At 39.0% G+C, this 12068-nt stretch overlaps 1 protein-coding gene across 1 annotated transcript in view; it reads left to right on the forward strand.

The window, feature by feature from the left end:
- The window catches only part of MCF2L2 (MCF.2 cell line derived transforming sequence-like 2), a 152423-nt gene that overhangs the window by 112555 nt on the left and 27800 nt on the right, over positions 1-12068 (forward strand). The window contains exons 19-22 of the mRNA XM_069864764.1: positions 4340-4432; positions 4926-5018; positions 8692-8817; positions 11505-11726. Coding sequence (XP_069720865.1) covers positions 4340-4432; positions 4926-5018; positions 8692-8817; positions 11505-11726 — 534 coding nt within the window. The remainder of the gene's footprint in view (positions 1-4339; positions 4433-4925; positions 5019-8691; positions 8818-11504; positions 11727-12068) is intronic.

Genomic DNA, 12068 nt, shown 5'->3' on the forward strand with positions numbered 1-12068 from the left:
CTATCCTTTTACCCCAATTGCTTTTGTCAATGAGGGAAACTCACTTAAGTAGATACTTCCAAATTAAGCCACAGTGAACAAATGTCTATTTTGAAATCTGAACATTTACCCAGTTTAGTGACTGGAATAGACTTGTTGCCAGTGTTTTACCAATGTTTATTAAGCCCTGGTTAAAAAAAAATAAGATTAGTGATCCGAATGTTTGACTACTTTTCATATTAGGCAAATCTATACCAGCATTCTGATGTATCCCAGACACCACGGTTCTCTGTAAATAAGCAGAGAACCGTATCACAGCAGATGCTCTGTGTGCAAAGAGTGCATCCTGTTCCTGTTCCTTGCACCATTCAGGAGACTTACTCTCCTAGAACTGGTCTAGCAGAATCTATCATCTTCCATGCATGGTGAAAACCCCATCAGCTCCATAAAACTCTCTGAGATCAATTCCTTTACTTGTTCACAAATTTCAACAACCAAGTAGGATTCTCCCCACTTGTATGAAGTGGCGAGGATTTGGTGTTTGTTTACAAGCAGGCATAACAGAAAGCCCAAAGCCAATGGGCAGTGGTGGTTTTGGTCAGATCATGTGTCTTTTCTTCCTGTGGCTTCAGTGCGAAAGTTCTGCAACTCTGTCCTCTGAGAGCTCCCAGTCTTGTCCCTCCCCTACACCCCCTCCTAATGAACATAGTTTAGTTCTGTTTCCTGTAACAGAACAAAAGATGCCTGTTTATACAGCACTCATTCAGAGCCCCTACTAATAAGAAAAAAACCCCAAAGAAAACGTTTTGGTGGGTTGTTACTGTTTTCATAGTCTGTCAAAACTGAATAAGATCCTGTGTTTTGCATGGAAGGTGCAAAAGGCACAAGAAACAGGAAAATCTGTTCACTTCTCTGTACTTATAGGTACCTCCTGCTTCTGCTGCACACTGCATCTAGCATTTGCTGCTTTTCCAGGGTACATGTTGAATCTTCTTTTTTTTTAACACAATGTTGTATGAAATACAGACAGATTTGGTTGAAATGTACATACCGCAGTTAGAGATGTTGAGCACTGCCGCATCTCTAACATTTCAATGGGAATTATCAACATGTGGTACTTCCAAAGGGTACACTCCCAATTTACAAACAGGTCAGGCTGAAGAGCATCATCTAAGTATAAATGTGATTATAAATCCACTCTGTTATTTTCTGTTTAACTTCAGAGCATTTAGAGCTTGAATAAATTACACCACTAAGGAATATGTTGTTATTCTAAGATTCACATGCTGAGCAGGAAAATATTGTGGTGAACAGGATCTACAGTCTTTGAAGAATGCAAATATTTGAAATCTGAAAAGCATAGTCTGTATGTTGCAACTACCTCTGGATTTAGAGCAAATGAGAAATTCCTGATACAGAATGGATCCTGTTGTTCTGCCGAAAGTTTAGATTCCATGTTTAAATATTGTAGCTTATGTCTCTGTCTGTAAAAACAGCTGTTGAGCCCAGTTCTCACTATTTTACCAAGATGAAATCAGCAACACTAAAGCTATGGTTTGGATGTGGAGTGAAATAAAATCAGTCCCTCTGTCACCTTTGTTTATCAGCTTCTATGGCCTCATCAGCAACACTAAATCTATTGAATAAGAGGCTAAATAATGCATTTACTTTCTCCCTATTTCAAATTTCGCGCTAAGAAGGCAACAGCCTCTCTCCTGAGATGTCTCTGCTCACACAGTAGCACCTTTGATTCAAGAACTTGCCCTTATGTTCTGTTTTTAGAAGAAGCCACATGAAGTCCAGAAATTTGTTTCTGTTGGACTGCCTCTTGGAGGCACAAACAAAGTCTGGTTGTGTGTTTGTGTTCTCCATGATTTGGCAGCTTTTTATGGCTTCCTGCTGAGCAAAGGCTTCTGGCTTGCCCTGTGAGTTATTACCATGCTTGCTTTGGCACAGGGAAAACTGAAACGGCTGCTGTTCAAGATGATGCTGCATTCTGGGAGGAAACTCATGTTGTTGCAGATTAACTTCTCCATTTCTTCTTCTTTGTATGGGTGTAACCATCCTGTCACAACATCGTGGTGGGCCTATGATTAGAACAGACTGATTTTCAGGCTTGCATTTGGAGAATATTTCCCTCTCTGATCACACTGGGACTTTACAGCCCTGATTCCAGAGCTGTTTGAAAGCCTCCTAAGAGCTGCAATTGCACACCCAGGTGCCTGGGTCCCTCCATCCCTTGCCAGTCTTTCCTCTGTCATGTCCCCACACAATCTCCCACCTCCACCAGTGACATCTGGTCAGCTGTTATCATGGATGTGAACCCTTCTTATCAGGTGACGGCAGAAACAGTCTGTGGAGTACCAGCCTATTTCTACTCCCTGGCTTATCTCCTGGAACATGTTAGCAGAATCAGGTGAAGGATGAGAAAGAAATGACCCTCATATCCTCCCTCCCACTTTGCTTGACCTGACCAGGACTGACTCGAGCAGGACTGTAGCAGCTCACCAGAAACCTGCAAGTTAGATTCAAAGAGCTAAATTCTAATCTGAAGCAAAATTTATTAATAAATCAGCAGTAAAAAAGATAATAAACTGTCCTTATATGCTATGTGCATGAAAACTTACAAAGATGTCATGATACAAATCAGTGTGGAAAGGAAACGCATTAGTGGGAAGAGAAGCATGGAGTAAACGTACCTGCAAGAAGTCAGAACATCTGTGTATGAAAATAGAGGTGTGTGGAACATTAAGACTGGGATTTGAGTAATTAGGCCATTAATTATTTCTTGACATTTTAGAGTCTGATACTAGTAATTTCATCAGGAATTTCTAATTCCTTAAACTATTACCAAACTTAAAGCTGTATGTATAGATGTATCTGCCTGAGCAAGTGTCACTGATCTAGGCAGCAGCAGATTGCATTGGCATAGGGTGGTTCCACTATGACAAATTACTGGTAAATTGTTGATTATTGTACCTTTTCTTTAAATTTAAAATGGTACTTTTCTCTTACTCCAAATAGTGCTCTTGACTGTTGCTGTCTCTGTTCTTCTTGCCCAGTCCAATTAGGCTTCTGTGGACCAGGAACAAATTGTAATGCCTGATTACACTTCGTTATTACTTTTAGTTTTGTGGGTTTTACCCCCTGCTAATTTTCCTCCGAGGCAACATGTACAAACAATTCTATTTGTGTAAAGAAAACCCTGTGCTTATTTTGAAACAGCACCATTAATATTCTATTGAGTTACAACTGAGCTTTTTGTATTGCATAATCCTTTACACAGCAAGGTGTTGCATGGCACAGCTCTGCTTTCACATCTGATTGATAAGGGTGATACCAGTATAGGTCTCTGGGAAGATAGAAGCAATGCTGATTTCTTCTAGTAACTGTATAGAAAATAAAATGCTTTCCCTTCACCAAGAGTGTATAGGCAGTGTGTAATGGACTAATAGTGCAGAGGCAAGAGTCAGGAATTCCTGAGATTTATTTCTGGTGCTGTTTTGATTCACTGAGGTCACACCTACACACAGAGTAGGTGCATACAAAGATGAGAAGCTCCCAGCCAGTCAGGTGCAGCCAGCCCTGCCCAGGAATCTGTACAGCAGTGCTGCATGGCTGCAGGGCTTCTGTGCCAACCTGGTATGCAGTCAGCAAGCTGAGAACCTGGCCGATAAACGCCAGTCTGTCTGCATCCACCCATGTAGCCTAGGGAGCCTGAAATACACCTTTCTGGGCTTATATGGAGATTGGCTTTGTTTTCACTGAAGTCAGTGAGATTTTTGCCAAGGACTTCACACCTGGAGTGTAATCAAAGGTAAAAAGAGGTCAAGTGAATCCAACTATTTCTAGTTTGGACAGGACAGAATTTAAGCACATCCCCCCTGCCTGGCCTAGGGCATCAACCAGACAAACTTGCTGTGGCTTAATTCATCCTTGAACTACTGAGAGCCCGCACTATTTTTGATGTGTTCTGGATATGTAAACCTTGTCTAAGTGGTGAGTATTCTGAGCAGTTACCAGTCTGTGCTGGTATTGTTAAGAAAATGTACATTTCCAATATTCTTTTTTATTTTAAACTATCTATTTCCCTCTCTGGAAGATTGAATTTTTGGTATTAGAATATGCATCTTCCAGTCTTACTTTATGCAAAAAAAAAGAGAAGAAAGAAATCTTACTTTCAGATGTATTTAACTTTACAGGAGTAAAAAGCAACTTTGCTAGTATAATTTCTACATACAGAGTTATTACTGTGAATTACTTCTTGTGTTAGAGTGGTAGGCCAGAAAAAGTGTGACTCAGGAAAAATGCTCTGTGGGTTCTTTTTTCTTACCTTATTTAAACTCTCCTTTTCTTCCAGAAAGAGGACCTCCAAATATATGAAAAATACTGTCAGAACAAGCCAAGGTCTGAAGCTCTCTGGAGGCAGTGTGGAGACAGCATCTTTTTTCAGGTGGAATTTCCCTGCAGACTAGCAGTGCAAGACCATCAAAGCTTGTTTTGCTTCTGTATCTCTTCTTTCTTTAGAAAACTTTGAGAAATGTACACACTTTTCTGCATGCTTCTTATACTGATGGCAGGTGTGAAGGTGCTCTCTGCAGGAGAAGAGGCAGATAGAGTAGCAGGTAGACTTCCTGGACAGGAGCCTGACCTTTCAGGCTATACCCAAACCGAAGAGGTGTTGGCTTCTTTGCAGACTCCAGATGATTGCCATCTCATGAGCAGAGTATGCCAGAGTTTTACTCTGAACCGAAATATTAGCTCTTGTTTAGATCTATTTTTACTGTGGCATAAGTAACTTGGAAACAACTATGCAGATGGAACAAATTTCTCTGTTAATTAATTCACATACATATAATATTCAGATTACCAAATGATAATGATCTTGGTATCTTGCCTGTGCTTCAAGAAACAATTGTATTTTTCTTCCCTGTTGTCCCTTACAGGAATGCCAGCGTAAATTGGATCATAAGCTTTCACTAGATGCTTATCTCTTAAAGCCAGTTCAGAGAATCACCAAGTACCAGTTGCTGTTAAAGGTAAGTTTTCCATGACAGTGCAAAGAATTCCACTGCATACCTTGTTTTACTTACAGAATTGCATGTTAGCATTATTTTCTGAACAACTACTGGGAAATAAATCCTCTCTCACTTCTTCAACAAATACATTTTAATGCTAATTTGTTAAATGGTAATACTCAAGAAAGGGCTTCTATTTCAGAATAAGTACTGCTGGTATTTAGCAGTACTCATACTAAGAAATAGCAGTATATTGCTATATACATAAAGTAAGATATTTTATATAGTAAGTATTGTCTAATCTATTGTTTTATTTACTAATAGATATTGAATTTGTCTTTACTGAATCAGTAAAGACATCTTAGAGTTTGGAAAGAGGAACTGATGCTTTATATCCTTTTTCTGACATCTGTCCCTGTTTAACAAAACTCTTCTAACTCTCAAAAACCCAATAGTTCCCTATGGTTGTGACTCAAACCTTTCAGAAGAAACCACTCCCTTTTGGTGCTCCCATTTTAAAGACCCAGCTAGAAATAAATTGTCCAGAACTTTTCCATGGGATGAGTATGTGACCTTCCCTCTTGATTTGGTTGGAACTGTGAGTGGTCTGTGCTTGAAATTCTGGTCTGAACTGGGCAACAGGAAACATATGCTCTCAAACCAGTGACATTGTTTTGAAGATGGTGGCTTAAATTTCTGCCTTCAACTCTTCAGTTCTTAATAGTATTTACTAACTTTTGTTATGGGAATGTCATGAAGGTGACTTACATACTGATCTCAAGCCTCTGTACTAGTACTAGTGTTTGCTACTGTCATGAAATTCAGTGTGAATTTTGCAATGAAGATTTTGGGCTGCAATTTTGTTTGCTAACAGATATATTAGGATCTGACTGGCCATTCACTTGTGCTGTATTTCTGTGACCTGTTTACTGACTTCGCACAAAACTGAAGAGCCCAAATAGTGAAGGGGGATATTAACAAGGATGCAACCTCACTGACTCCAGTAGGTGCAATCCAGAAGTAAATTTGTCTTTATTTTTTGAAACTATTCTACAAGGATGGAGAAAATGCCAAAGTCCTCAGAAGAGCAAGAGTAAACCAGATTCTACTTTTAATTTGAAATATGACTGTAAATAAAACCAAGATTAGATCAAGAATTAAAATTCTTAGGCAAAACAGGTAGCAGCCGTTGGGATCAAAGCTGGTCAGACCAGTTTTGTACTTCACAAAAACACGTTGGCACAGATGTTTACTTTGTCAGGCTTTGAGATCTGTGAAGATGGTGCACTCTTTCCTTGGCAGGAGGAGCATTTAAAAGTGTAGGAAAATAGGAATTGGTGAAAAACTGGTAACAAGCAAGTGCCTAAGAAGCTGTGTGTCTTGAGTGGTGGGCAGACTAGTTTTAAATTCTGGGTCACTGTAACCCTCTAGTTTCAATCAGTTTAGCTAATATTATAATGCAGCATGCCCACTATACAGAGAGCAGGGATCCATCCTCATCCTAGAAATTGTGCAACAGGTACTGTAGGAATGCATCCTGGTTTTACCTTCTAAACCCTGGTTGCCCAAGCACTTGAGAGACTGCTGCTGTTAAGGGTTTGCAAGAACTACCTCTCTGCAGCCGTGTTTTACAGGAACACAAGTGCTTCAGCTTTTGGCTTAAATGATTTCCCAACCCAAAATGTGGCTGAAAGCAATATGCCTGGATGAAAACAATGGCCAACCCCAGTAAAGGGCTTTAATTCTTACTTTAATAAAGATTACTAAAGTTAGTAGAGTCTCAATTAATTCCTAGGTGTATTTCTGGAGCATAGTTTCCATTCTATTTCACATTGTAGTCAGCATAAGGAAACAAAACTGAAGTGATTTCCTGTACACTTCTTAGTGAGGTGCTGTTATTACAAGAATTTACGTCTTAGTTTCGTCACAGTTTGCATTTCTGAAGTGAAAATTGCATCCAACCAAACAATTCTTTCATTCCACTGGTAGCTATATAGAGCAGGGACAAGTCAAAAATGATGATTAAAATGGTTATTTGGTTATGAATTTTGTTACTGGAACTAAGAAGCTTATTCTTTCAGCTGATTAATGGATGCAGATTCCAAGAATCGAAATCACAGGTCACTATGCAACACTAATCAATTCTCTTACTCTTTCTATTTAATGGCTGGGATCCTGATTGGCATTGGTTCCAAATTATATGATGTAGTCTTGGGATCTTCTAGCTGCTTTGAGATCTCAAAGTCTTCTCCAGACTGTACCAAGGATATGTGGTGTGGTTTTGTATCTGTTAACCTGTTCCTCCCTAGATGCTTTTAGCAAAGTTAGTGTCTAATTCTGATATCAGGTGGCTACTCATTGGCAGTAACTACTTTCTACACAATACAGTGGGTAGAAAAAATAATCTATGCATCTGAATTGGTTTCAGGGCTCCTCTGTAGGCAGAAGAGCAAGAGGCAAGGCAGTTGATTTCATTTAAAATGAAGGGGTTGTGTCTTTCAGGATTTGCATACGTTGTAAACATTGGTTACAAAAAGAGAATTAAGTCACAGAATCACAGAATCACAGAATAACCAGGTTGGAAGAGACCCACCGGATCACCGAGTCCAACCTGAGCTATGACTAGAAATTGTCAAGCAAAAGACACGTATAAATAAGAAAGCTCACCTTTATAAAGGACTGTACTGCAAGTAGCTGATCCTAAATATTTGGACCTCTAAGTGGGATCTCTGTATGTGAAATGATTACAGAAATTGAGCCCTCAAAAGGATTTTGTTTGTTTCTTTTCTTTGGATACATGCTTCTTAACTTGTCCAGAACTTTGACTCTTGCTCCTTCTGCAAGGGTTGGAGGATGGAATATCTGCTTATTTCAAGCAGAATATAACTTTGAATAATTTTTTTGTAGAGGTCAGCATTTTATTTCAAAATTACTGTCTCTCATAAAAGGTTCTGAAATTTGCAAATGTGGATCTGTAAAGTGTAATACAGAGGCAGACGATAAGAGACAGGGAAGATTTATAGTAAAAATAAAAAGCAACAAAAAAAAAAACCCAGCTGAAAAAACTGTATTATAGGTTAAAGAATTCTCATTTAATTTAAGGAAGAGATATTTGTGATGTGATTTGACCATAAGTCTATGAGCATCTGCACAAGATGTGACTTCTTCCCATGCAGAATTCCTTTAGCTGACAAGAGCTTTCTAAGACCTGATGGAGTGTAAAACCTGCCAAACTCAGACTAGATGTTAATTTATATTTTTAGTAGTGGTAACAAGTAGCTTGTGGAACAAATTTCAAAGGGAAATTGTGAATTGTCTAACACCTGAAGTCATTATGTTAAATTGAGTTTCTTTCCTAGCAAATATAGAGTTAAAGCTGGATGTAATTCTGTGACATGCAAAAAGTTCACTATAAATATGTTGGAATGGTCCTATCATCTTAAATGAGAACTTGAAAATGTCCACATAGTCAAAATATGCGTCCTCAGTGACAATTCTGGTGAATATCCTGTTTGGGATTTATATGTATTTGGTTTGGGTTTATTTTTCTTTTTTTTTTTTTTGTTGGTTTTTTTTTTTTCCTCCTGTAGTTCTGCTGTTTTGCCTATGCAGCATAAATTTCAGGAAGCATAATCTTATGGTAGCTTCTGGTATAAGAAGTTTCCAAGTAGTTTTCATATCTGTTTTTAATCAGGAAATGCTGAAGTGCAGCAAGAATTCAGAGGGTACCGCTGAATTGGAAGAAGCTCTGGCCACAGTGCTTGATATCATCAAATCAGTAAATGACTCCATGCACCAGATAGCAATCACAGGATATGAGGTATTATTTTCTATTGCTTTTACTCTCATCTTGGCCCATCCAAGGTTCTTGTCATCATTGATCATGCCGTGCCCTTGGCTTGTATGCTTTGCAGGAGACTGTGCCACATTCTTGAAAGATGCCACTCAGTGGCATATTGTGATGACCGAAAATAAATGTCAGCATACCCGTCATGTAGAGGAGGGGGTGTGAATGTGGGGAAGAAGTGAGACAAATGCAGTCCAAAACTCATTTGTAGGTGAAAGATAAGTGTGACAGACGTAACTTAAGAAATTTGCTGAAACTTTGACCACTTTGCAACTTAGTATTTCCAAACCTTTTGCTCTTGGGGAGGAAAATTTGGCTTCCATTTAAAGTGGACAATAGAATCCATCCCAGTGACTGGGAAGCTGAAATGTGATGTAACAGTCATAGTACAAAAAGATCACAAATGTACGTATCTCTCTGCTGAAGCTCTACTGAAGTCATATGACTTTCCAGAACTAGTGTGCCAACATAAAGTGAGCCCTTCAGTGAGAAGTGGAAGCAATTGGCACATAAAGGAAAACACACGCCTGGCAAAAGGAGGCCTAAGCATGACGTGGTTGCTCATTTTGAAACAGCTGCAGTCTGAAAATGTCAAAAAAAAAATATATACTGAGAAGCTGGGTTTGGGGTTTAAAGAATTACTGGACACCGGAAGAGTCTCCCAAACTTGAAAAACTTGAATATAATTTACCCCAGCCTTCTGCACAGCTATGAGCTATATCCATTATGATCTGAGCAGTGGGATTTTGAGATGTAAATCTTTGTACCAAGAGCTGGGTTTAGGTTAAGACTACAGCATGACGTTTCTCTTCTTAGTTTAGATTAGCAGTATCTTCCTTATATTATTTCCATTTAATTTTCAATTTTTACGAATTTTCTCAAAGTAGGAGAAATCTACTATACTCAGATTTGTTGGCTGAATTGGAATAGCTTATTAGCTTAATTTCTCCAATGTACAAGGTCAAATCCAGCATCTGACTGTTTCTGCCACTGAAAGTTTTAATGAATTGTTGAGGTTTAAATGAACAAGTCCTAATTTCAGTTACACAAAAGAAAACGCTGATCTTACACTGGTATAAAATGTTTCATTTTAATTTGATATAAAAAAATGTTGCCAGCTATGCATTTTATTTAAATGTAGAGAGACAAATCAACAGCTTAAAGTGACTCAATACACATAAGTATATTGTCCAAATACATTTAGACTGGTATTAATAAAACCCTTGAGACCTCTAAAGCTGAAAGGTAAAATAATTTCAGTTCTGTATGTTTTATTCTTATTTGTATTTCTGGAGAATGAAAGCAAGCCTGGTCATTTTTCCTTTTAGTTTCCCTACTCTTGGGAGGCTATTTTGTGTTATTTAAAGCCAGGCAAAGCTTTCCCATCTCTGTTTTGTGATTTTATTTTTTTTTCCTGGACCAGTATAAATGAACATTGAGACACATCTCTGCTGCTTTTAATTTTCTCCAGACTTTCTGTTATGGAGAGTCTAATAATGCCCTGATATGAGGTGAAAAGTACCTAAGCAGACACTGGTTTTGCAGTTGAATCTAGGGTAGAGGATGGAGAGTAAGAGGGGAGAACAGGTTGCAGTCTTTAAATTAAGAAATAAAACATTCACACTTGGAGCCAGCATCATCACCTTATAATCAATAGGATATACAAATGTTGAACAAGTCCTTTAATAATGTACTGAGTTTATTCACTCAATTTATTATACAAAGCACTCCTAGAAAAAACTTGCTGCTGGGATAATTGTTTATCATTATTTGTTGAAGCCTATTACAATACAGATGTTGCCGTGTCCTCTATCCACACATTGCTTCACTCTTCAGTTCTGAACCATGCTATTAATGTTTGTGCTGGTAGCATCTGAGCCAAATATTTATATAAGTTGATGTGTTTTCTTATCAGTTGTCCTCAGATAAGGGCTTTAACTTGGAAAGGTCTGGTTCCTGCCCAGTTTCACTCTTGCATGCACTTTTATGGCTTCTTGGTGCCTTTGCCTCGGATTTGCCCAGGGGTGTGCAGCTTTGCATAGTTTGCAGATGGTGAGCCGAGAAACTTATGACAAAGCTTTTAAAGACTGTTTTGCAAGGAGAGGGAGCTACACATTTACATGTGTCTAGGCACCAGTCTGTGTCTTCAGGCTCCTAAGTGTCTTTTAAGGTTTTGCCCAGGGATAGAATATAGCTCATAGCAGAGCAGAAACTGATCCTAGGTCTTTCAGATAGAAGCTTTTGCTTCTATATCTGGACTGTACTGGGCTTTCATCTTCATACTGCCTTGGAGTCAGGAGTCTTGAAACCCAGCTCCTGTCAGAAGATGCTTCCTCTGAGGTCATCAGAGGGCACACCCTGTACGTAAGATCCAAAAAGGTCCCAGGACAGACCTTAGACACTAATTATGATTAGGGAGAGAAACTGGGAATAATGGACATGGAAAACAATGGGTTAATGGTTATATGAATAAAGCACACCTGTTCAGCAAGGAGGTATGTGCAGATGGATTTCCAGCTGTAACATGTCCACTCTCCAACATAAGGGATGCCTAGGTACGTGCCTCTGCCTGGAAACTTAAACACCACTATAGGAAAAATCTGTGCTTGGAATCACCCTAGTTTGAACATGATGTAGGCTCTGTTTTCCTTGTTTGCCAGGGGGACGTCAGTGAGCTTGGGAAGCTGTTGATGCAAGGTTCCTTCAATGTGTGGACTGATCATAAAAAGGGGCACAACAAGGTGAAGGACTTGGCTAGATTCAAACCAATGCAGAGACACCTTTTTCTCTATACAAAGATGCTACTTTTTTGCAAGAAACGGGAGGAAAACACAGATGGCCATGAGAAGACAGCTTCATACAGCTTTAAAAATTCATTAAAGGTAATAAATGTGGTAATAGTGGGGGAAAGAAATAAACCTGGTGTTCTCACACCACAGGGATGTTTCCATGTGGAGACTTGAAGAAGCTAAACATATCTGGAGTTATTTGCAGCCCTGAGTAAACAACGGCTCCTATTTAGTTTTGATCTGGAGACTGACTCATACATACATCCTGCAGCTCTGGATGTGAACCTTGGTTTTGCAACTCGATATGACTGGGCACCTTATGTGTTCTTGCCCAGTGTCCCATAAAGAGGAACAAGACTAAATAGGCCTGCATCTTTCATTGTTCTGCCTATAAGCAGCTTCCAGGTTCAGTTCTGTTGCGAGCTTTTTATTGAC

The sequence above is a fragment of the Phaenicophaeus curvirostris genome, chromosome 10 (assembly GCF_032191515.1).
Source record: "Phaenicophaeus curvirostris isolate KB17595 chromosome 10, BPBGC_Pcur_1.0, whole genome shotgun sequence".
Classification (NCBI taxonomy): Eukaryota; Metazoa; Chordata; class Aves; order Cuculiformes; family Cuculidae; genus Phaenicophaeus; species Phaenicophaeus curvirostris.